Consider the following 27,661-nt stretch of genomic DNA (forward strand, 5'->3'; position numbering starts at 1 on the left):
TTGAAAAAACTTGTACCAATAAATGAAACAATGTTAATCTTCAATGAATAATCTTTCTAAAACAGGTACAAATTCAGTCTCTTGCTTTTGTTCTCCACTTTAAATCCTACCAGCTTGGATTTAAAAATTAAAAAAAAATATTGAAATGATATTGATTTAATATGCAGTGGAAACTGTTCAACCCACACATCTGTGGAGCAGTGCTCCTAGAGGTGATTGACACCTGGGGTCACAGTCACAGATACTCCCAGATGAGTCAGGTTATCAAATCAAGAAGGAAGGTAGAGAATGTCTAAATCAGAGAGAACTTGCCCTTTTTAGAAGATGTGGAAGCTGCCCATCTCTGCCTGACAGTTACCATGCATACGTTGACCAATTTTTCACATCTTACCATTTTTCAAGAGAAGACACACAGACATACACATTTTTTTAAAAAGTAAAAATCTTCATGTTTTAATTGGAAACTGACTCAAAACACTCCAAAACATTGTTCAGGCCCAACAACATATGTCTGTGGGTTGAATTTGGTTGGCAGTCTGCCGGTTTTCCACCTCTTCTTGAATTTATAGCTGCTCCTAAGAAAGCAGGAGCTGGGTGTAATGATTAGAGGGAACTAGGGTCCTCCAAACAACTTCTGTACACACAATAAATCCTAATAAATGTTAAGAGACTGACTAGCACATTCAGTTGTTCTATGAAAAACCTCCATCTATGTATAGCTTCTTCATTTAGGTCCTTGTTTTGTTTGTTAACCTTTCATTACTAGGTTCATTTTCTTTATTTGGAAGAATAAATTCTGCTGCTGCCAGCCCTCCTGAAAGCATTTTTTTTTAACCATTAAAAGATATCTCCAAAAGGTTGACTTTTCTAAATATAGAGCAAAAATAGTAATCCTGCGTTTCCCTGATTTTCTCAGTATCATGTGATATGGGATATGGACCAGAACATCTGTACTTACAAGGCTGCATTGTTGTAGGGGAGATACCTTGGGTGGGATAATGATAGTAACCACAGTTTAAACATGTGTGCACACAGGCATGCACACACATACCCATGTGAAATTCACAGTGCACAGGATGAGGAAACGTAGCCCAACTGTGGTTGTAGAACCCATTTTATCACGTCTTATCTATTAATTGGTCATTATCTCTAAGTTGCAGAAGTAGTCATGACAGTGGATATAAGTGTTATGGGAGGAGAGAGAGAAAAAGAATTACTGTTCAATAGTTTTTTTTTTTTTAATTAAATAGATAATACTGATAGACATTTTAAAACTCTAAATATTTAGGAATTCCTTTTGACTTCAGTGTACTGAAGCCAAAACCCTACATTTTGCTTTGTGAGAAGCCTAAATTAAGAAAGAATTTGGGCTACACTATTCAAATTATAGTGACATTCAATACACTGGAACCTAGTTAGATAATGCATCTAACCATCTCCTCTACCTCCTACCTCCTGGGGAGAGACCTCTGAACTCTACTTTGAGAAAAGAGAAGCAAAATACAACTTATTTAAATAGGGAAATACCCCCTAAACAACTCCTAAATTGAGGTTCCTAATAATGCAGCTGAAGTTATTCAAGACACTGTAGCATCAAAAGAGCCTTTAGTTCACCAACCTAGAAAGGACACAATTTAAGATATTCAATAAATGGAGCGTACAGAAGGAACTTCCAAGAAAGACAAGGATTGAGAAATGCAGTAAACAACTTTTAATTCAAATAATGTGGACTGGTAAATATGTTTTGCCATTTTGATATTCTTGGCTTCATGAAACAAAGCCTCACTGCTCCAAAATTTCAGATTGAGTGAAAACAATATTTTGCAGTATTTGCTTTGTCCTCACACCAAACGTCCTTTGATGTTTAACAGGCAAGAGAACTGTTTTCCAAGCATTCAAATTGATGTTGTTTTACTCATGCTTATCAAGTTCATGATATAAACCTTAAAAAAAAAAAACACTTACTGAAAGTTCTCCAATAGACCCAGATTGCTTGTGATACAATCCTTTTAGGGTTTTCATTTATGGGAAATAATTCATTTTGCAGCAATTAGTTAGGACTAGATATATGTTCTGAATAGCCAAACATATTTTAATTAATCTCAAATAGGATATTCACAGTATTACTTTCATGTACTTATGTATCTATGTATCAGTCTATATACTACCTACTCACTTCTCACTATTCTTAACTAGGATTCATATCATGCCCCTCAACCACTAGCATATTCCAAAGGGGAATTTATTCCCAGAAAACTTAGAGCAACAATGTGAATAAATATGAACCTAGTTAACAATGGGTTTTAAAAATAAAACACCATAGTAATTAGTAACAATTTTAGCACAATGTGGTTATAAAATAAAAAAATAACTTTATATAATTCTCTAGACTTGTTGCTCATCAAAGTTCAGTGTGCTTCTGAATCACCAGGGGTGATGGCCAAACCTGAGGTTTCTCAGGCTCCTCCTCAGTCCTGCTGAATGGAACTATCTTTGGAATGTGCAGTGAAATTAGCATGTTTATGAAGCTCCTCACACTGACCCTTGAGAATCGCTGCTCTGCAGCTTTCTTCTTCCTCTCTACTAGAGCCATTTTTTCATTTTCAGCTGAAGTTATTTCTGACCCTAACTCCCAGGATAAATCTTAGCTTAATGCAGGTGGTCTTTTACTAATTCCAGTGAAATGGAATTCTGTGAGTTCAATAAAAAATTATAACAAGTGATTATGGCTTTTAGTCTGCACTTGTGATTCACAAATCAGATATGTTCCCCCCTTTATTTACACGTCCCAGTGCCTCAGTAAGTTACACCTTGCGTTCCTCATTAGGCATTTGTTTTGTCCCTGACCACAACTTCCTCTGTTGGAAACCTGGTCATTCATTGCCTCATTCTCTTACCGAGGTTAAAGTTCTACCTCTCTACTGACAATTTGGGTAGTTGAGCCATCTCTGAACAAATACTCAGTGCTCAGAACTCTGACAGTAACAAATCTCCTAACTGATAACAATCTGCAGATCTGAACTGAGTATTGCTTCTCTCAGAATGGTTGTTTCTTCCCACCTGCTAGAGAAATATTTCTCTTCAACTTGGATTCCCAGTTGCCAATATTTACCAAGACTGTGACAGAGATTTATGTAATTATTCAACACAACTGCACCTATTGTCAGTATTTGTGGGTAGGAGAACTCTCCAGCATCCGTTTACTTCAGATGGAGAGCCAGATTCTGGTCCTTTCTTGCCCTGATAGATTATGAGAGATGACAGGTCCTTCTAAATTATATGCATGTGTGTGTGTGTGTGTGTGTGTGTTTGTGTGTGTATTATATAATTCATATAGAAAGTTATCCCTACCTCACACCAGACACAGAAATTATTTCCAGAAGAATCAGAGTTCTAAAAACAAAAGTTCAAACAACAAATCTTTTTAGAAGAAAATACAGGAATAGTTTTTGTGGCTTTGGATTAGGCAAGAATTTCTTAAGAGGAACCATAAAAGCACTAATTATAAAAAGATAAATGACAAATTGGATATATTAAAACTAAGAACTTCTACTAATGAAAAGTTTACATTAAGAGAGAAAAAAGCAACCTACAAGTGGGAAAAAGATAATTATTGCAAAATATATATTAAAAATAGACTTGTATTCAGAATATAAACAAAACTCCTACAAATCAGTAAGAAAAGAACAAACACCCTAAAAGAAGAATTAACAAAGTTCTACACAGATGACTCAAAAGAACATTGCATAGCAGTCAGGCACACAAATGAACGTTTGAGTGAAATAAGCCCAGCAAGAAGCATATACTCTAGATTTCCATTTATATAAAGTTAAAGAATTAGGCAAAACTAAGAAGACAGAATGATGATTATTCTTGGTGGGGTGGGATGAATAGACTGGAAGGGAGCTTCAGGGGGCTTCTGGAGTGCTGATGATATTGAGTTTCTTGGTTTGGGTATGGTTAGAAGAGTTTTCAGTTTGTGACAATTCATTGAACTTTATACACAAACACGGGCATACACATATACACACATAAACACAAAAAATATTTAAAATGCTTTTATTCATATATAATTGAGCAAGTGAGAAACAAATTTTTAAATGCATTTAGAAAGATACCCTGAAGTATTGTACCTTAATGATGCTGTCATTGTCACAACAATGAACTGTGTTAGTGTCCTATTCTCAGAGATGTCCCTTTGGCACTAAAATCCAATTCAGTCAATTCAGAGTTAGAAGACATGAGCATTAGGGAAAGACTAATCGGCTACAATAACAAATTTGCTAAATAAAACAAATGTCAGCCATATTTTACTACTGTCAATTACTGACTCCTGTTAGTTACTGTCAAACTCTAATTATGCAATATGCAGCTTCCCCATATTTTAACATGGGCAGGCCAAGATAGAAGTAAAAGGAGCTTGGTGTACTGCAATCAATGTGTGATTAGATTTAATCTGCTTGATAAAAGGGCTTTGCAACTGAGTCGTATCTTTTAGGAAATAAATCTTATAGAACATAAAATTCCAGGAAACAAGCAATTGCAGGTTGAAATGTACTGTTTGCACATGATACTGTTCCAAAAAAGATCAGAGAATCAGCCCTGTCCCAGGGAGTGTCTGAGACTGCTTGTTTTGCCAGTGTTTTTTAATACTGTGGCTGCTGAACAACTTGTTCTACAGCTGATGTTTTCTCCTTAAGTGACATTTCATCATCCAGTGCCCTAAGATAGTCACCCTGCTTTCCCTTAATTGATACTTGTATGCAAGAGGCAGAAAATGGCTCAGCATTTCTTGCTAGATTAGGTCAAAACTGACAGAGGAAACAGAGAGACGATTGCATTACTTATGCCCCTTCTGGTTCTCCTGTGTATCTAAGGAGATTGCCATTTCATAAAATTTCTTATGCTGCCTAAACATACTTATAACAGAACAGGCATTTTGTTCATATTTGCTTTTCAATTTTTTACTGCTTACCTGATCACTAGAGGGAAATTCAGAAACAGTTCCACTGAATCTTAACTTTATTTTTCTATGTTCTTAATAAGGTGTAATTGTACCCTTGGACCTCTCTTCCTTAAATGTTTCATTTTCTCATTCTTGTGAAGCCTTTAGCTTTCTCTTCTTTTGATTGGTAACCTAAAGCATTAAGCATGCACCTGGAAGTTCCAAGTGAGGTTCCTAAAGTTCTGGGGTATTTTTCCCCCAGATCACTGGGTGCTCTTATCATAAGATTAGTGTTTACAAATAGATGATGTGATATTTATTCTGATTTAAAGTTAATTGAGAAGCATCTCATGAGAATGCTACTGTTCATTGTGTAGCCTCGGTGGCTAGGGATCCATTCTTCTGTGTCTGTTTTCACCAAGTCTTTTGGAAAGGAATTATGCCTTAAAACCATCAGCGTTTCCCAGGATCTACAACACAAAATCCATATTCTTTAATAGAGCCACAGGGCTCTCCTAATCCAGCTCAAATTAACCATCTCTCCCTGGCTTTCCAATCTAGCCACCCCACTCTGTGATTCGTTGTCGATGTTCACTTTGCTTTTCCTTAAATCTTGGGATCTCAGCCTGCACTGTTCTTGACATCCCTTCTCTGCCTTTTGGATCCTATTTACCATACAACATCAAGTTCAATGTCACCTTCATCTGGAAATTGACCTTGTCCCAGCCTCCATTGCACTTTTATTAGACAGCATGGTAAGCAAGCATGCATATGTCTAATTCTACCCCAGGATTCTTAATAATTTTTGTGGAAACTGTGGGACCTAACAAGTCTATTTCTCAGAGTAAAGGCTCAATAAATATTTGGATGATGAAATCAATTGCTTTGCTCCCAACAGGATGGAGACTAACAGACTAAGGTCCCCAGGGAATGAAAGCTAACAACAGGATACCAAGGTTGCCTACTACACAGATTTGTTCAGGACTTAATCTACTTAAAACATGTTTTATATTTCACTTGTCATTTTCACCATTTAGGATACCTATGTGCAATGACAATCACTGGATTACAATTTATCCATGAACTAACCTGCCAGACTTTGGTAGTAAATGCAGTATATCACCCAGATTCCTTGATATAAATTAAGTAAATGCAAAGCCTTATTATCACATTTCCTATGTATAAAACACCTGCCCAGTCAAAGACAATGTTACTCAGTTGGGTGGCTATGGTCAAATTCCTTTACTGTGATCTTCCTTTCTCATTATATTTGACATTTTTGAAACTGAGTTTTATTGCACTCTTTCCGCTTATGAAAGTGGTCTGGGGAAATTAGACTTAATAGAGATGTAGAAGCCACAGGGAAAAAAGAAAAGGAAAGTGAACTGGAAGGAAACTGAAATTAAAATGTTATTTTGGTAAATGTCTGCTCTGGTGGAGATGACAAACAGTTGCAATGCAAGTTAATTACTGACCTGTCAGGAGAGTGTAGCATGGAGGTTGTGCCACACATTACTGGAGCTACCATGGCCACAAGTCATTTCCACAGGGGAACAAACAGACCGTGCTCTACCACAGATCAACAGAAGATCTTTCCAGGGGACAGAAATGAATTTCTCAGAGAAACAATATTCATCTGTGGAGTTTCCACAAGCTCTTAGCAGACTTGGAGAAACAATTCTTTCTATGGTTTCTGGAAAAGGAATGGGGTCACATTGCCACAAAGGGTTCTTGTGTGTTAAGGCAGAGAGGACTGTGGCTCTTGGTGGTTGTGGTAACCAGACAGTTCATTGCCACATGGTGAAAACCCAGACTAACACCTATGGAATGGGGATGCACTGGGGCACACTAAATGCTTGCCTCTGAGACAATGCTCCTCACAAAGGCTTTACTGGTAACGCATGTCCAGCAAGACAGTCCTTCTATTTGGAGAAGGAGCATCAGGCACCCGCGGAAATTTGAAACCCAAGGGAGGCTTTCTCTACTGTCATAACACATAACCCTGATAAATTGTAAGATGATCATAAATGTGGCCTTTTTAAAAAGCCAGAAACAAAAGGCTTACCTGAAATGGAAATCTGGTATTGTTCATGTTTTAAAAAATTCATACGATTCTCCAAATACACTTTAATGTTGCCCTTGGAAGGTATGAAAAGCCTTGTTTCTTTGTAGCCTCTAACTTACCGTGAAATAACCATCATTCACTGGCTCTTAGAATCACTGGCCAGAGTAAGTTACACATTATTTTTAATAAGAAAGAAACTTGGTCAAAGACATTTTACAATTGGTAATGCTTTGCTAGGCTATGTACTCCGGCATTAACTAGTTTCCATATTTGTTTTCCAATTCTATATTCTGCACACATTTATTAAGTCTCCATTGTTTTGTCAGGAAGCACAGGAGCATTTATAAATAGAAAGACTTACATGATCTATGCTTAATACGAATGTACTATGGTCATTTTATCTCCTTGATCTCCATCAAGTTTCCCCTGGAATTCTTGTTACCTTATATTTTCATACACAGTTTCCACTTGACTTTGGGGTTTATGACTAAAGCAAGGATGTTTGGAAATGCAGGACTTGAGATCTGTCTTGGGACTACTTTGATAGACTGTAGCACCTTGGGGAAAACTCTCAGTATCCTCAAACTACAATTTTCTCTTCTTTACAGAGAAATAGTGGAGATAGTATCAAAGTGTCTGTTCAGTTTCTCCTAGCTCAAATGATTCTTAGTATACTTTTACTTTAATGTTGCTGATGGGAAAGAGATGTCAAAAATATACTTTCTAACTCAAAAGGGCAAGCTGCTGAGCCTTAGTGTAGTTAACGGAGTGCGGCAATAATTGACAGAGCAGCTATGAAATTTATGATTAGATGAAATATCACATTCCTTCCTATTTGGGTATTTGCAGTGTGAGTGGGAGAATCAGGCCCAGAATACCACTGAGCCAAGTCTGTTGAGCAGAGCCAAAGTTTGTGTGGCTCTTATGAAGTGCATTCTCATCACTGTTTCCTGTTTTTAAAACAGTATTGAAAGTGGAACTAGTGCAATATCACAAGCTATTCTTGCTCTTCTCTTGGTACATATAAAACCAGGAAGTCAGAGAATTTATGAAGCCAGTCTTAAGTGATTTACATTCAATTTCTAACTCAGGGATGTTTATTTGGAAAGTTTGTGATATCAGTGGATATTTTAGACACATGCAAGGTGAACTAATTCTTCGATATTTTCATTAGTTATTCGCCATGCCCCTGTATGCCTCCTGTAAGAATATAGACACAGGAGGCATCAGTGTTTCCTCTAGTAGAATTTAATAACCATGATAATGATGATGAGTAGATGTTATGCTAGAGGAAGAACAAGGGGAATACTGAATAGGCATGTAGATCACATGAGAGTTAAGGTCAATGTGACTTGAAATTAACAAAATGACTGATGTTACTAAGTTGCATAGACATAAGTATAGACAGTTATTATTGGTTTTACAGTCTACCAAATCTAGGGACTTGAGGGTCAATGAGGAACAACAGGTGGAACAACAGAATATGATTTCAAAACCCTGTGGGTATTCTTGGAATAGTAACACAGAAAGACTCACAAATTAGAGCTCTTCATTGCCTTTCTGAATAGGTCCTGAAATTGAGACTTACGTTCCCAAAATTAAATCCACTCTCTAGTGCTGGGAGCAAGTCATGATGGACCCTGGGGCTTGAGAGTTTCTTTTGACTCGAGGCTGGGCAAGCTTTATAATGGAGTTTGTTCTCCTAGAACCTTCTTTCATAAGGACTCAAAAATTAGACCACCATGACAGGGTTGTCACATCACATAAGTCTAGGAGGAACCATTTACAAGAATGCAATTCTGATATCATATCCCTGGCCACAAATGCTACCTGCCTCTAAATTTTCTTAAGATCATACACAAAGTAGAATAATCAGAGCTCTTCTACTGAAAGATACTTTCCCACACAGCCAGGAGAGCTTCCAGTATAAGATTCAGGTAAATGCTTCCCTGAGAGTTAATGGGAAGTCTGACTAATTATTTATAACTTTGTGTTAACTGGTTTAATCATTCCCCTCCCATATACATCTAAGTCACTGAGCAGATGGATGTAAGTAAATGGATGCAAGTAAGGAAGAATGGATGATGGAATTTTAGAAATGTTGAGTCTGTAGATGAGATGGGGCCTGAGTAGGTGCTGCAGTGGGGGGCTTTGGCAGCCAAAATATGAAAAGGATCATAGTGTGCATTGTAGAGGGGAAAAAAAGTATTAGGATGCAGATGAGGGGAAAATGGGAAAGTCGAAGGAAGGTAAAGAGAAAGAACTGTAAGTGGGATCCAAATACAACTTGCAAAATTTAGCCTAAAGCAGACTATCTACTTGGTATGAGAGTTTGTAACAGGATGAATAAAAATAAATCATCTCTGAACCCACAAGTACAGCAGTTACAAGTTTCACAGCCACCAGTGCAACTGTCATTTCAGTCTATTAGATTTCCTTCCTCCTCCATCGTCCCTCCTTCCTCAGTTACTGCTGGGGGTGGGGGTGGGTGGGTCCTGCCTCCCTGTGTCTTGCACTCAATTCATCCATTCAAGACATTTGTGTATTATGCTAAGGAAAGCCCTCTCCATAAATTCTCTCCCCCAGAGTGTCTAGAATACCAACCTCTTACAGCACTGGTGGGGTTAGAAGGGATGGGGTTCTCAGTCAATCCTTCAGGCTGATGAGAGGCTAGCAAGATGATGAGACTCACCTACACCAAGGCTAAATGCCAGTTTTTTCATGAAATCCAACATTTCTCTTTTCCTTGAGCTTCTTGGTACTATAGTTTTTCCTCATGAAACATATCAATATCTACCTTATAATTTCACAGTTATTTGCATATCTCTGCTCTGCTGAGCCGTTTGCCTGAAATGCCCAACCTGCCCTGACTTAGCTGCAGAATCAGCTGATCTTTTGTAGACTTTCTCTCCCCACATGTCCCAGTTACACCTGAGTCTGATGTCATTGTTTCTCTCCCTCTCCTGGGCACAACTTTATTCTCATTTAATTATTGATTTATTTCTTTATCACTCTCACCAAACCAGTGTAAAGCATTTAGTTAAAATAAACAAACACAAACCAAAAACACCACAAGAGTATCTCCAGCCTCTGATGTAGTGCCTGCCACTCAGGAAAATCTCAATAAATGATGAATAGATACTTGATTTTCAGTGGGTAGGAATCTTTAAGAAGAGGATTGTATCATTTTCTGTATTCTTCTCAGAGCAACATGGTGCTCTGCTAAATTAGAAACCACCAAATATTTGCAAATATGAGAACAATTATGAATTGTATCAGACTAGATACTATACTTGTAGAACTAAATACAAAAGAAGCTGAATAAAAAGAAAAAATAGAGTGCAGTGGGGTATCAACAAAATGTGAAGATGTGGTCAGATGGGAAAGGAAGTGATGGCTAAAGAGAGAGTGAGAAAAGAGGAATAACAATACTGGCAGGGGAAGAGATCAACTTAAAAGAATGATCTGAAGGAGGAAAATTTTGATTTTTTTTTTTCTGTAAACTGTCCCCAAGAAAAAAGGTGAGGAAGCCAGATAAGAGGCTTTTTAAGTAATCCAGCCTTTTGACAGTAACCCATCACTAGGCAAATTATGGGTTGATTGTGAAATCAGTACAAGAATGCCAGTGTTGATGTGACATTGAAATTTGTGCAGACTCTGGGGAAGTAACATGTCCTATAAATGGCACATGATGGAGCTATGTAAATACAGTGGCTTCATGCTCTTGGTCAGAAGATAGTGGCTTAAATCTAAGTGATTTCCCTCACCAATCTTACAAACACACCACCTTTAGACTTTGAATCTAATGAATAACATGGAAGATCAAACCTGTAACGCACTCCAAGGAGAATCCAGATTCTTTTAGAAGAGATGTATATGTTTAATCATAAATTCCCCTCAACTCTCACCCAAAACCCTCGGGCATCATCATACAAAGCATTTACATTGTTGCTTATCTGCCCAACACTTCTGAGCTCTGTGTATCTGCAGTAATACTTCTTGAGCTTCCAGGACTTTTAGCACAGCAGTATCAGAAGTGAAAGGACGCTACAGATCACAGTAATCTTCTTGGTTGCCCATGCACCCTATCAGTTTTTCCCAGTGATGAAACAGAAGTCCATGACCTTGTACAAAGTCATAAAGGTGACTATTAGTGACAGTGTTGCCACTAGAAGCTAACTGATTTTCATGCAACCAGTCTAATTACAATGAATCCAAGGCCTTCGTTTCAGTCACAATACCTAGATTCTCATCCTTCATTCACTGAAATGTACTCTGAAAAAAAAAAAAAAACTCATGCCTTTAGTGGGAGCGTCTTTATAAATGTAAAAGATTTGCTTTATTATTTTGAAATAATTTCTACTTGGCTAAGAAAACCTGATGACCTCAATACTATATAATACACAGAATAAAATAAAAAATGTATCATCCTATACTGGCATACATCGAGAAATGGCTATTTATATCATCTGCATGTGATTACATTTATTTTTAAAAAACAAGTTACATATATACAACCCTCTATATCTTATTCTAGTTAGATATAGAGGTAACATCCCTTATGCATACATTAGTGGTCAGATTTTATACATTTTAAAATCCTCCTCATTAACGTAGCTGTCATTTTTCTATGAAATAGGATAAGATTTTCATCTTTTATTACTTCAAATTTTTATTTCAAATCTTATTGAAAAAGCTCTCTATTCTCAGTAAGTTTTTATAATAATGCACTCATGTAGGATCATGAAAATGAATATATGAACAAAATAAATCCATTAAGGAATTTTTAATACTACTTTCCTGTAAACAACTTTGTGAGGTATAACTGAAGTATAATAAAGTGAAAGTGTTTAAAGTGTACAATTTGATCATTTTTAATATACGTATACTACTTTTAAACCATCACTGCAAGCAAGATAACAAACATATCCATCACCCTGCAAAGTTTCCTTGTATCAAGAGTTCACCCTGTCCTTAGGCACTGATTCTTTTTCTCTTTATGTTAGTTTACATTTTCAAAAATATTGTATAAGTGAAATAATAAGTACTCAGTAAGTACTTTTTTGGCTTGGCTTTTTTTGCTCTGCACAATAAATTTGCGATTCATCCATGTGGTTGCACACCTTAATAGTCCATTCATTTTTATTATTGAGCAGTATTTCATTGAGTAGATAACTAGAATTTGTCTATCTATTCATCTGTTGATGGACATCTGGGTTTTTTTTGGGGGTGGGGATAAAAAACATAATCCTCCACTTCCTTCTGCTCAGTGTCCTTAAGAAAATTATTAGTCACTCTGATCCTCATTTTTCTCCTCTATAAAAATATGAGTTTAATGTCTATCTAATAGGAGTTTTGTAAGGATCAAACAAGCTCATTGCCTGGCACATAGTAAATACTCAATAAATATTAACTTCTTTTCTGAGTTATCACTCAGTTGCCTTACTGGTATCAATTAAACACTTTTCCTCCCATTGAAATGCTATTATTCTTTTCTAATCATTTTAGTGTACACTCCGCTTGAACATTACCATGATGCTAGCCCCATTGTCCAACCATTGTAGGGCTACCAATACAGTTGGCTCCTTAAAATACAATCCTTCCTTTGGATTATATTGGCTTCCATAACTGACTGGTGACAACTTTTTCTAATATTGTACCCATGTGCCCACGCTAGCTATGAAATGGCTGCATAGTTGAGACAGGGAGACAACATTTAGGCTAGAAGAGGGTCTGTTTCTAGAGGCTTAGAAGCTGTATTTGCTTTGCAAATGTTCTATTTTAACCAAGTAGATGTTTCCATTTGAGGAACTTGTGGGGAGGGGCAGCTGAAAGGGATTATGGATTTGGGAAGCAACCAAAAACCCTCCTGGTCCACCCACCCAATTTATTTCCTTTGTTTTCTTTTTACACATTATTGTTTTCTCACAGCCACTCCTTTAAAATGTGCCCACACTGAATTTTCCTACCCAAATAGGACGCCTTCCATTAAAATAAATGTAAATAAATAAATAAACAGTGTTGATTTATTGATTTTCTCTTTCTTCATATTCTTCATAAATATTATATCCAACTAAGCTACTGAATCTAGTTCAGTTGGCAGATGGCAATGGACAAAGGAATTTTAATTTTTCCCTGTTGGCCACTGCAAGGGAAGTTGGGGGCTAGGACTCCGTACCATGCTAATGAGGCCAAGCCGACATAATTTGGTAGTCAATGGGACTAGTTTGGTTTGCTCTAAAGCCAGTTTTACTCACTTAAATTTGGCCTTATTCACATAGGTTTTGTTCACCAAAAAAGGGTGCTGGTGGTAGTGTCTGGATATGGGGTGGGATGAAGTAAATAATAGATCAGTGACGTTGTGAATGAAAAGAGCATATACCCTGAAGATACTTAGTTGGCAACGTCATTTCTTCATAAGGAAAACTGTGTCACATTGCCATTAGAAATTCCTTAATCAAATTAAGGAACTACACAGAATTTGAGTGTGTGCCTGTGAATTGAAATCCCCTGGCTTATATACAATACTGTCCAAATACAGAGGTCCCAATTGATAAAAACACTATGAAGTAACTACCTTTTCTTCAGCACTCAGAGGTGGAGACTTTATTTCATCTTTGTACATTAATGATTAATAGGGATGTGCGCTCCACCTGGAGTTTTTCATGAAAAAGTATATATTTAGAATAATATAATGCTTTTATATTTCATCAGGATAACACTGTAATATGCAGAAACCTACAAATTCTGATAGCTCTGCGGAAACACTGAATCCCACCCGCCAAGGCACCGGAGCTGTGCAAATGAGAATCAAAAATGCCAACAGCCACCACGACAGGCTGAGCCAAAGTAAATCCATGATCCTCACCGATGTTGGGAAGATCACTGAACCCGTAAGTCAAATACCTCAAATATCCAAGTTCCCTGATACAGAATTTTGTGTTAAAAAAAAAAAAAAGGGAGAGAGAAAAAAGCTAATCAGCTTTGTTTTATTTGTTTTCCTAATGTGCATGAGAATACTGTTTTTGTAATGCACTTTATCTTGCCTACTTATAGTCATAATAGTATCCCCAGTTGCGAGAGAAGAGCTGGGCTTAATCCAGAGTGATAAAGTAGATTTGGAGCTAGACTGAAGAGCACCTTTGACTCATTTTAAGGGCCTCCACTATCATGCTTCAGTGTCATAAAAATAATGAGGTTATGCTAGCATGTGGTGTTTGTACTTCCAAATACAGTACATCACTTTGAAAAGCCAGAGGCTAAAATTAGCTAAGAATAAACTGAGAAAAAAAAATCTTTAAAAAAAGGTAAAAACCTCATCCTTAAAATCTCCTAATAATATATGATATTAGGAATTACAATTTGATTTGGAATGAGCTTAAACAGTTGAAATGCTGTGGCCGTTTAAGGTTTGAAGAGGAAGCCATTTTGTCTCCATAATGTGTCATTAGGAAGATTTGAAATAAAATAGTTAGAGATGAACTCTACTGCCAATTGTGTCCCTGCCCCTGCACGCATCCTGAGCCACTAAACACACTGATTGCGATGAGTCTCCTCTGGTTAATTTTCTTCCATAATGGTGGTAACTTGCAGCTGAGGCCATAGGATGTTACAAAATTATTTATGCAATGCTAGCCACTCTTTTGGACCCTGGCTCTATTTTGTTTCTCACAGTGAGAGCAAGAGCAAGAAATAGGTTAGCTGGGGACAGGCTGTGAGTCCCAGTCACCCTGCAGAAACATGTGAGCTATTAATTGAGTGTTCTGTTAATATCATAGGGGCCTATGAAATATTCAGCTCCCTAACTGAGTTATTAAATGAGATCAACTTGCTGAGTAGCATGTTACCGATTACATTTATTCCCTGTTTTTCACTTGAATTTCAAGTGCAGAATTAACCCACAATGATCTCAGGAGCCTAAGAAATATATGACTTTAATCATTCTTTCCTCAGGTATCATAGACAAATTTAGCATGAGGAAGCCAGTGATTATATTTTTGGAGTGAGAAATACATCCCTAGATAAGGATGCATTTTTCTTTCTTTACTTTCTCATTTAAAAGTATTGTCTGCTGGGAGGAACAGCACAGCCAGCCTGTCTTGGCTTTGAAACCTGCTAAAACGTTCCTCAACCATGAACTTGAGATAGATAGTAGTTAGAGTAAATTATTGGAATCTCTATAATGTATTATCAGTAAGAACTGTACCTTTGAAAAAGTTTAAAAGTTAAGTATATTTAATGATGCCTAACATATTTTATTGGCTGTGTTTAACAAAAGGCACTATGCCGCAGTTGTTTTTGACAAGCATGAAAACATCACAGCATGAGACTGCAAAAGGAATTATGGAGAGAAATTACAAGTGATCCATCTCTCAATGAATTATCCACCTCAATAGCCTGCAGAACTCAGCTACCAATTAACACCTACTTTATTACATGTTGGGATGTACTTAATAACTTTCATGTGTTTATGCACTATTACCTTGACTGATGCCTCTTGTACAATTAGGCATAATTGGCATATCAATATGCAAAAGTTAAAAGGATTAACCCTCTTAAAACTAATGAGCATTTCTGTATCCAGCTGCTAAATGAGACAAAATTAGCATTTTTCACTTTTGGGCAGGATTTTATCATGCAGTTTCTCATTGTTGATATTACCTTGTTACATAACTTTAGTTTGGGGGGTTATATGCTGGACTGCTAGAGAATCAGAGTTTTCCAAAGTTAAATTAGCTATAATTATCCCAGCTTTTGTTTCCGCATTCTTAGTTAGCCTGGGCAATATGTATTCCTCGATAAGGAACAAAAATAAAAGTTACTTTTGGTTATGCGTGCTCAGTGCATAATTATATAAAAGGGGTATTTTAGTGAGGATATGTCATTTCACCGAGAAAACTTGGCTCAGAGATACTGTATTGAAAGCTTGCCATGGCACTAATTTTCTTTCTGTCTCAGTTCTTTTCATCTCTTTTTTCCATGCACAATTTTCTGACTAGATACTGACAGAATGTAAAGTATTTTGGCATATTTATTCAAACAAGCCTGTTAAAGATATCTGCTCAAGCTAAACTAAGAACTTGATTTTTCAGAAGTTGGAGGTTGGGGTGAGGTCAAGGGGGGAGATTTTGAACTTAGGAGAAGTGGGAGGAGATGTATAGTAAAAATGCATTCACAAGTTCACATGTAGCATGGTTTGCTGTAACAGAGACATACATCTAATGTGTACAGAAAAAAATTAAGGGTACTTAGAGACTATATATGTATCATGCATCCTATTTAATATATATGGCATATATATACTATTTGTCACTGGCATATCAATTATGCAAATCTAATATAGACTTATTGGAGTATATAATAACAAGAATCTGATATTACATTAATATGATTTAACTTATTACAAGAAATGATAAAAAGATTCTAGGGTCACATTAATTATATAATTTTGTCAATACATAAATTCCTCTTTTAAAATTTTGCTTAATTAAAAATATGTTTAATATAAATGTGAACTCAGAACACCACATAAAATTCTTCTATATATACAATGAGCCTATATTCTTGGTAACGTAAATCGAGGAGTATTTTGAAATGCCAACATAAATATTTATTCGACCAGAAGCTATGCAAGCACAGGTGAATTTACTTGTTGAATTAAAGTTTTGATTTCCTAAGTGCTGCAGGGAAGCATTCCAGTAAGACAGGTATCAATACTCTATTAGTATTTTATTGGTAGTATGCATCATTTTCTTTAAACACCAAATAATCATTTTTATGTGGTTAATAAGATCAATGCTTTTCAAAATTGAAAGAGGCCAATTTGCTTCCTAAGAAACATTGAAGAGGTGGAAAGTTTGGATATAGAATGACATGGTTAGTAAGAAAATTACGCATCTGTGAGAGCGATCTGGAGAGCTTCATTTGGTAGGGAGGGAATGCTCTTTGGTCTCAGTGATTTGTTGTCTCACCCTGGGCACTGGAGTGAGACCTCTTAAAGGTGGACTGTGATTTACCCGAATGTGCTAAACACAGAAGCAGAAGGCTTAGTTAATGGGGGTAAGTAATTAATGGGGGTAAGTAAAGTGTGCCTCTTTAAGGGCTAAAAAAGCTAATATGCAATCCAGCAAATTTCTAACACAAAAGGTTTAATGTGGCTTTGATGTTATTTATAAGAGGGATGCCCAGTCTACCAGACAGTTTAGAATAGATATTAATGAAGAGTTTAAATAGCCCAAGTCAGGAAACTGCAGACATAGGATTTGCAGGCAGGAGCAGTTCCAGCATTTAATACTGGTGTCTTAAACAGCAACATATATGAATATTCACTATTTCCATCATGTAAACCCCACCAAAGTGCATCACTCCATTGTGGACAGGGAAATGTTTTTTCATTAGTGTTCAGATAAAGACTTAGGTCATGCCATTCCTAAACATTAACATACAAGACTCCTTTTGCTTCTCTTCCCAGACAGTGCTCTTTCATTTTTCTTTTTAATCTATTATAAGGAAAAAGAGGAAACAATTTTCTTTTGTTTCTTACTTCTGTGATTATAGGATACTTGCCAAAGTTGTGGCTAGCTAAAAAGGCAGACAGTAAAAATTGCTACTAAAAATATAAGCCTTCTGTTTAGCAGAGATTTTGAGAAATATTATGAGACTATAGGACTTGCCCATGTTTACTTCAAATCAAGCTTATAGTTAGGTTTGAGGCTTTGTTTGTATAAATTGTCCTGAAGTGGATCCTGATATTTAATTAAAATGACACTAAATCACATTGAATTGATAAGACTTGGCATCTCAAACAAAGGTAATTGCCCGTATTGGTTTTGTGCAAAAATAGCACTGCTTGGAAAATGTGCAGCCAACACAGACTGTCAACTCCACTTATAGATCAATATGTGAAAACCATTGATCAGGCAGGCATGTATAACAGTAACACTTTGCATTTATTTGTTGTTTTTATACCACATTAAGGCTTACAGGATTATAGGCTTCCTAAATATTTTGACTTCCTCATAAATATATGATCTGTTGCATGTTAATTAAATGAGAGTCTGCAGCCATTTCTAAAATTGTTTTTAGTTTGATGATTTCCTTTTATTGCTGTGGATCATATGATCTGAAAATGGATTAGTTTCTTTCTGCATAAAGATTATTAAAGCTTATTTTAATGTGTCCTATTTACTGTAAGATGTGGCTGCCTTTTTGCTTTGAAAAATATAGATACAGACAATTATTTTCTGTTAGTGAGTGGCTGATCTTTTTATTAACTGGGCATTCTCAGTGCTCAGGGTAGAATTATTTCTTGACATATTTTGGACACCCTGTAGATAACGGGTCTTCTTGATTTCTCCTGATAGAATTTGTTTTCTTTCTTTTTTATCTAGCTCTGTACTACAGGCATCTGATCAAACATTATGTAGAAAATAAACTGATCAACTCAATTAAATTCTAGACACACACAAATATAATTTGAATTCTGTTTTTCTCATTCGAGAACAAGCCTCATGAACTGCTCTTATACACCGCCTTCTGCAGTTAAATCTTTCTTATCTCATCAGTGTAAGGACAGTGTTTTGTTCCTAATCTTTATTGAACTATTGTGGATGACATTTGTAAGCCATTTTGGTTTATAAGGAAAAGCTGGAGGACAGTGAAGTGAGACTCTCCATAGATCCAAACCTCAGATATGACTACGCAATAATGTGTCTTCCACTGCAATTTTCTTTGCCACTGAGAGGTCAATTTTGTTGAGAAATCTTTTTATATCTTCTATATACATTAGGAGTACTGCTTTCAAGACAATACTTAGTTTTATATATGGTATTAAAACAATAAAAGAAACACAATTTCAGAAATAGAAAAAAAAAAACCAAGAAAGAAAGGAATCATGAAATTCAAGGGTTACCTAAGGTAATTAGTCTGCTGTAGAGCAGAAGAAAACAGTTATTAGCTAGATTTTTGGCTTTTGTGTAAAATGCCCTGGGTTAGGGGGTGGGGGAAGAATCACTAGAGATTTCTTTCCTTGTCCTTGCCATCCCATGTCATCTCATGCTGTGAAAATCTTTAACTCTGTTTACCAAACACAAATTGGACTTGCCAAAGGTTCAGGAAGTTTTCATGCATCGGCAGTGTGGAGCCTGTACTTCAAAGAATGAGCCGGGGCTCTTGAGTTCACGTCCACGGTTGCGTCCTTTCCATTTTAACTTGAGCATAGCTAAATTTGTTTATAATCTCCTACTGATTGAACATGGCGCTGAATGTACATGAGATACATTTTTTTTAAAGTTAGTCCTCTGATTACTAATTTGAATCCAAAACTCTAACCTTGTTAGCATCTGGACTTATTTCCATAATAACAACCCCTTCAGAACCTACAAAGTAATGAATAATTGACAACAAATGAAATGTTTTGATAGTTGTCGGCACAAAGCATGTTTAATGTTTTGTGTTGCTTCCTAGCTAATTATGTAGATGACACATTTGTCAGACCTTGACTGCCATTAGAAACGTGTTTCCAGAGGGGAGAAAAACAGGCTATTCATAGAGTAATTAACTAGAATGCTCAATGACCTGTGAGAGATTCAAATCGCTGCCAGTTCAGACATTGTTTTGTTACAGAAGCAGAGGGGTAATTAAAATTCCAAATTACAGTCCTATGATGGAGCATTTGTTTGTTGACAGTATACTCTTACTCTAGTTTGTTAATTCTTTTTTAAATTGCTTCTAATCCATTTTATAGCTTTAGGAGTTCCGTCTTTGAATTTACTGACAACTAATATTATGGTAAATTGTACTTCAGTGGAGTGCTGTGTGTCTCACAGTTTCAAGGGAGCACAAGGTGGGCGGGATAAAAATAGCTCCTTCCCTAAGCTGACATATCAGGTGCTGTCAGTGGGAATGCCGCTAACGTGGAACATCTTGTTAAAAACTGCTTTTCCAATTCTGGATTAAGGGAAGATGTCCTGGTAGAAAATACAGAGATAAAAAGGAAGGCAACAATGAACATCTAAAAGGGAGGGGAAAAAACCCCTAATCTCCTAATAGGAAATGACTGATTAAGGTGTTCTTAAGGAGAAGAGAGGAATTAGGGCTGAAGATGATCTGGGGAAAGGTGCTGTGTTCAACACAGAAGATGCAAGAGTCTGTAGGAACGCTTTCATAGATCATTCAAAAAAGGGCATTTTTATAGCAATACCTTCCATCTCAGGTCAGTAACAAATTGTAGGATGATGGGTGTAACCTATGAATTTTTTCAAGGCATTATTGGTATAGTTTACAAATCTGTAAGGCTAACATTATATTAGTCTAAAAAATTCAGCTCAAGAGAAATACTTATTTAGGTTGCTGAAAGTGAGAATATAGTTTTCTTAAAAAGATTTGACAGAAGTCACACGGTGTTTGATGTAGGCGAGCTGACAGAGGCATCCAGTGAGCGTTGATTATCCCCAAGTCACTGTCAGCTAGGATTGATTTTCACTTTCTCCGTTTATGTAACGGTTCCTGTAATACAGCTGACCCCGAATCACGTTACCTTGTCATTTCTCTGCATGGATCAAGAAGAGATGAGCTGAAAATAGCTAGACACTGACCTTGAACTTGCCAGAAAAGTGAGAAGTGACAGTGGGGTTTTTCTGTAGTTCACGTACAAAGATAAAGGCGAACTGTTCCTCTGTTGAGTTCGCTGTAGCAGCACAAGGGGGCAGAGCAGTACTAGAGATTACAGGTGAAATAGCTTTTGCTCCAGCGTGTAAAGCCTCTGAAAAACCAAATCGAGCCAGGGGTCTCATTTTTACATCTTAGTGTAGACATAAAGGAGAATTACTGATGAATCAAAATCTGGGGTCCCCTGATGTTCATAATCAGTAATCTAAAAGTGTACATTCTAATTAAAAAAGGTTACCTAATACTCTGTGTGGCAGCTACTATGCTTTTCCACTAAATCATTTGCAGCCTCTCTTATTTAATTCATGTAATACTCTTCACCCTGAAAATAACTTTGGAACCATAGTCACTACTATTAAGAGAATTTTATGGCAGATTCCTAAGGTGATATGTGTCATTTCAGGTACAATTGTATCAGAACCTGGCAAGTTTTTATACTATTAAGGATCAAAACCCCACAGTTAAAACTGGACAGTATTATATGGTGATGTACACACACAAAGTGGTAAAATACACGCTGATAAATAATGTTTTCCATTTGATTTACGTTTTTCTATATCTTGCACATCTTCCCATTTTAATACTTGCCTCAGTTTTCAGAAATTTCCTTTGATAGATCATCATTATAACCTCGATTAATCTAAAACACAGTATGTTGAACATTGTCCTTTGATTGCTAGCACTTAGTTAAGCGAAATCATCATTGTACTGATGTGAAGTGTTTCTCATAAATGACACTCACAGAACTTGCCAAGTGAAGCAGAGAAGTGAAGCAGGTTGAGAACTAGAAGAACAAATACTGACTTGAGCATCTTTCCATGTGTGGTGGTACAATAACATTGCAGACCTCTACAGTAACAAAATCCCTTCTTGGATATAGTGGATTCTTTCTGTGAGTGTATGCACACACACACACACACACACACACACATCTATTTTACACATATACGTATATAGTAAATAATATATATTTATATACACATACATACATATATACATCTTTCACTTCAGAGAAAGATATATATATTTTATACATTTGAGCTTATTTTTATATTCTAAGAAAAATAGCCACATACATATATTTACAAGCTGAAATGCCAAGATTGCTTCAATACTTTTCTCTCCATAGGTTTAACTCAGGACAAACTGACAATGTTAAGATCTGAGAAATGAGTAGAATTCCAGTATGTTTCAAGGATGGAATAAATAGGAGATCATTTTATTGCCAGAAATGAGGTTGAAAATATTCAAAGTGTTATCACAGAAATCTATAATACCTACGTTCTGGCTTCACATGGAAGAAAATAGCTTGTGCTTCAGGCATAAGATCCCCAACATAGGTTTTGGGGTGTGTGTGTGTGTGTGTGTGTGTGTGTGTGTGTGTGTGTGTGTTTAGCAGGGGTGGGGATGGGTTGGTGTCTAAAACTGATGTCTTTGAAGGCAATCCTGAAGAACAGTTGCATTTCTTTAGAGTCACACAATCTACTTTGCATTCCTGCTCCTCAGAGTGTGCAGAAGACCTCTTGCGTGCCCTCCCCCAGGTGGTAGGAAACCTATCCCTAAATGGTTGATTAGCTTCTGCTTCTGAGGTAAAGGCAAACATAAAGGTGTCGGCTGCTAAACCACTTCCCCAGAGTTGTTATTCTTCCTCCTTCAGTGTGTAAGGCTTTTAATAAGGGACTCTAGTCCCTCATGTGTTCAGATTCGGTTTATTGTTACCATCTGTTTAATTACCCTCTCAGGTTTGTGTTGGGAAGCATGAAAGTATTTTATCCAGCCTTTGATTCCCTGCGTTCCTAAAGAGATGTGGGTAAAGTACATGTCAGTTTTCAAAAAGCATATTAAAAACTGATAAGCAGAACCATCTCCAAACGATACCATGTAAGAAAAAGGCATTATTTTTTTTATATGAATGTGTGTTGCAAGAAATTAGCAAATGTACAGCGATGTGGCACTCTCTTCCCAAAATGATACCATCTTCTTTACGTGCACTCTTATAAGCTTCTCCTTTGAGATGATGGATTTTTATGATTCCCATTCACTTTGAATGTACTGGCAATAAGTTTATTGGGGAAGAGATATGGGATTTGAGTTGTAACAGGATGTACGGTTGTCATATGTCAAGCAAGTTTAAGGATATGCTAAAGTGGAAGATAAATCATGTACTCCAAAAGTGAAGATAGAATCTTTGGGGAGGGTGAAAAAACCCAGAGGAAATTCAGTTACTGTATTTTCTTCTCTTTCTCCTCCTTGTTATTATTACATTCTATCTTTTTTTTTCCCCTGAAGAAGCACCATCATGTTGTTTCTGGTGGCCACTGTAATCACCATGATATGGTGCATTTTTCCACATGTAAATGCCTTTGATAACAAAATTACACTGACTGACACAGACCTCTCACTCATTTATGTCCAAATTATTTTATACGCCAGCAATGTGGGTGAAATGAAACATAACATAAAATGAAACAAAACCAAACTCTGGTGTTTTAAGTAGCAAAATGTTGTAGAAGTCTGGCTCTGAAAACCAAAAGGAAATAAATCAGGTGATTAAACTTCCTAAATAAAACAAAAAAAGTCAAATGGCTACTAAGATTTCATTTTTATTTATCCCTTAGGAGATAATTTCAGTAAGTGATTTTTTTTCCCCTGAGATTCTGAGGTATTAGATTAAGAATGTGCTTGAAAGTGTTCAGAAATGGTAGTCTTGTTTTTATGTGACTGCCCTTCCACGATATCATAAGCCCAAACAACCATGGTACTATATTTTTTATCCTTCATGAAGAAACCAGGGCTGTTCTTGCCTCATAATCTTGTATTATTTCTGTGGAGGAGGAGGGATAGTGATGACACTAACTTTCCTCCACTACTTTTGGACACCTGACCTGCTTTCTTTCCCACAGGGTAAAAGGAAGCTGCAGTCTTCGTATTTCCAATGAGAAGGGACATGTGTCTCCTTGCATTGAATTGTCTTAGATCATATCATGTAGCACAAAGTGACCCAATATAGGAAGACAGGAAAACAAAGTGACAGTTTTGTTTGCTCAAATATAAACACCAACATCAAAACATGGGGGTAGATCCTAGAGGCCTGCTGCCAGGTTGCAGGAATTAAAACAGTAAAAGCTGATACTCTGTATTTAAATAAAATGTATTCAAGGCATAGTCTATAATTAGCAGGGAAAGGATAATGAACAAATAAGCTTAGCTCAGGTTAGACAAACTGAGTGTGACTACTACTGTTTTTAAAATCCACGAGAAAGTGAATCTGGCTGATACTTGATAATATATCACCCACTGTGGTCTTGCTTTATTGATCATAGCCTGACAATGGGTAACCTTTCATGGCAACTTCCTCTTTTACCATGAATTATTGACAATATTCATGCCAATAGCACATGATCAAATAGACAGGAATGAAGTTTACATTCCTGGATATGCTATCCTTAACCTCCATGCTTTTAATATCATAGTTAAAAAGGAAAAAGAAAAAGAAAAAGACAGGAAGTTAAAAAAGAAAACATTTTCTTACTTGTCTTGAAAATACTAACTAATTAGCTTTGACTTTCACACAGATTATTAATTTGACACATTTATAGTTCTCATCTACAACACATTTTGAGTATTAAAGCCCAAAATATAAGAGAATATTATAGTTGCTATTTTTACCCTGGCATCCTCTATCTTCTATAATGCAAATCCTAGAAAATGTTACTCTAATGGTGTGTCCTAGAGTCCCTGCATTAATAATTTCATGCTCAAGGAGTTGTCATCATCTCAGCTCTGCCTCTGTTTGTGGCTCTTTAAGAGTCCTCAAAATGGAAAGTGGGTGAGCAGGTCAACTACTTTCATCCATTCACTCATTAGTTCATTCTTTCATTCATTTGGCAGATATTTATTGGCACTTCCTGTGTGTCAGAGACAACTTTGAAAGGTGGGGACACAAAACAAAAAGATTCTCAGTCCTCTTGGAGTTTCCATTCAAGAGAGGTAGGATCCTTATCTTGAGCTAGCCCGGACTCAGCCCGTTTGCTTCCTAGATATCTTCATTGTCACCACCAGCGCCTCCTCACTCTCAATACTGGTACTAGCATCATGTACCTTACATTTTATCACTAATACTGTACAGTGTTTAAAGTTGGTCTGTGAAATAAGAGTCCTTTACTATCTCTTCTTGTATATGCATTCTGTGGGTTGTAAATATCAAACAGGACTTTATTTTTAAATTTGAAATTGTGGAACTCCCACCCGATTCTAGCCTACTTTAAACTCTCTTTTGCACACTTTGATGTATTTCCTATGTTTTTTTTTCCTTTGGCAAACACACATTACTAGAGTACTTTCTTTGGTAACAAGCCAGGTGTAAGTACCCTCATCTGGTTAAATTTATAATGCTTCTTTTATTCATCACCCATTCTTAGTCCTCCTTCCTTAGTCTTAATGAACTTATGATAAACATTTAGCTGGTGTTGAAATAATAATTTTTATGAATACGTATTAAAATGTTAGTATGTTTACTTGACATCTACGACTGTTCATCCTTTCAACATGAAAATTGAATACAGATCCAATGTAGACTTTTACAGAACATTCAAAATTTTCACCAGGTTCTTGACTTTTAAAAAAATGTTTATTGTGATCTTTGCCGTTGAGGTCTGGCAGAAGATTGTCCGCCAGGTTCCCATGATTCATGGAATTCTGTGAGGTTGATCAGGAAAGGGATGACTTAATTTACAAACCCACCTAAGCAGTCCCTATCATTAGTGTTACCCTCATCAGTTTAAGAGGAGCATGCCATCGTGGTCCTTAAAACACATTGCCAGGATACTAATGTCTCATGCACTAAAACAAAGGTGATAACACTAACCACAAAGCAAAGATCAGAGAATGCAGGCTCAGTTGGCAATATGAGCTATTTTGAGGCTTACTCCATTCAGGAAAAAGAAAAAAAGGAAAAAAAAACTTTTTGAAGAATAATTTCATCAAATTGCATAGACAGATTGCATCAAAAGACAGTAACATCCACGTTTTGAAGTAAACCAGTTGGCCAGTTTAAAGATGTAGCTCCACCTAAGGCAAGGTGATTCTTAGATCTTTCTGAATACAGGCATATTTCCCTTTATTGTGCTTTATTTCACTTCACAGACATTTGCATTTTTTTTAAATAAATTGAAGGTTTGGGGCAACCCTGAATCCAGCAAGTTTATTAGTGCCAGTTTTCCAACAACGTTTGCTCATTTCATGTCTCTGTGTCACCTTTTGGTAATTCTTGTGATATTTAAAATTTTTTCCTTATAATGTTTCTTATGGTGATCTGTTACCAGTTATCCTTGATGTTACCATCTTAATTGTTTTAGCATTTTCTAGTAATCAAATATCTTTAAATTAAGGTATGTACATTTTTTAGATGTAATGCTATTACACATATAATAGATTAAAATATAGTGTAAACATAACTTTTACGTATACTAGGAAACCAAAACTTCTATGTGACTAGCTTTATTGTGACATTAGCTTTATTGTGGTGATCTGGAACTTCACCCACAACGTCTCCAAGGTATGCTTGTACTTGATCATCCACAAAATTGGTTCTATTGAGACCTCACAGTTTCTTATTTCTCTCATGTGTGCATAATTGGACAGCAGTCTTGTTCTGAGAATGAACAAGGAAACCCAGATTAGATTCTGGGTGCATTAAAGAGAACCGTTTTGCACCTTTTGATTGTCAATCTGAGCTTCTCTTTACTCATGCTGCCCTTTATAATTCTGAGTTCCCCACATCCTGCCTGACTGCATAGCCGAAACCAGTCTTGGAAGGTCTATGCTTTCCAGCATCACTAACATGTACCTAGAACTCTGATAGTTTCCTTTCACCTATGCTTTAAGGACTTGTTTAAGGACAGTATTGACTTTATATATACTAGTGACAAGAGGCTAATGGGTCTAAAGCAGAAAAAAAAGTGTCTGACCCAGTTTTGCCACAGGTATTTTTTTGGGAGATAATGTTTTTAAAATTTTGAATTTGAAAGCCTATAGTTGGAATAGCCTTGTCTTTGTCAATTTATGAAACCTGCTTAGCCCTGAAGACATTTCAGTTTGAAATCTTAAATTTATTTCGTGACTGACTATTTAGAATTGAGAACATAATGTGGAAAGTCAGAAGATGACAATTGTTAGTTATCAATTTGAAAATTTAGAAGATGACAATTGTTAGTCATACATTTGGAAATGTAGTCCCTACCACATTTCACTGACAGTGTGAAAACATTCTGTTATATAGCTAAATATGAATTTTCTTATTCAGATTTTTTCATTTGGGATTAATTTCAATTTTAGACTCTTACACATTATTATAAATTAACAAACTACTTGCTGCCTTTTAGACAACACTAAAAAATAACTGTGATTATCTATGGAAATAGAGTTCTCTTGTCACCAAGTTATAAATATTCTGTTTATTCTGGTTTAACTATGATTTAACTTTTTTGGGTTTTGTTAACTATTTCTGAAAACTTGATGATAAGCTGCTTTGTATCTAAGTGAAACAGTGCACTTCTAAATATAAAAAAAGAATCACACCAGACCCTTGGAAATTAGAAATGATGCTAACTGCTCACAATATTATACAAAATCTTAATCAACTTAGGTTTGACTAATCATCTTACTATTTATCATCTACTTTACATTTTTACTGATGAAGCTTAATTTGAAGACTATTAAACTTTGTTAGAATTTTTATTTCTTTTTCAATTAACATGTAACATCTTGTAAGAAATGAAACACAAAAAATGAACTCCACAAACAGTCTCAACTTGGCTTCCTATAGCCAAAATTTATTTTTCTGGAGTATCGGTTTTACCAAATCATAAGCTATGCGCCTTCATGGAGAGAAGATAGGTTCACATGAGGAAGTAAAAAAGTCCTTTGAAATGAAGATCAAAGAGCTCTCAAAGATCTCTAGACCTTTGTATTTTGCATGTTGA

General features: G+C 36.2%; 1 protein-coding gene across 3 annotated transcripts in view; it reads left to right on the top strand.

Annotated features, from left to right (window-relative positions):
- The window catches only part of ARHGAP15 (Rho GTPase activating protein 15), a 574,294-nt gene that overhangs the window by 13,799 nt on the left and 532,834 nt on the right, over positions 1-27,661 (top strand). For all 3 annotated transcript variants that reach the window (XM_006191397.2, XM_032479387.1, XM_032479386.1), the window contains exon 2: positions 13,725-13,903. In XM_006191397.2, the coding sequence (XP_006191459.1) occupies positions 13,739-13,903 (165 nt within the window). In that variant the 5' untranslated portion in view covers positions 13,725-13,738. The remainder of the gene's footprint in view (positions 1-13,724; positions 13,904-27,661) is intronic.

This window comes from Camelus ferus, chromosome 5 (genome assembly GCF_009834535.1).
Source record: "Camelus ferus isolate YT-003-E chromosome 5, BCGSAC_Cfer_1.0, whole genome shotgun sequence".
Lineage (NCBI taxonomy): Eukaryota > Metazoa > Chordata > Mammalia > Artiodactyla > Camelidae > Camelus > Camelus ferus.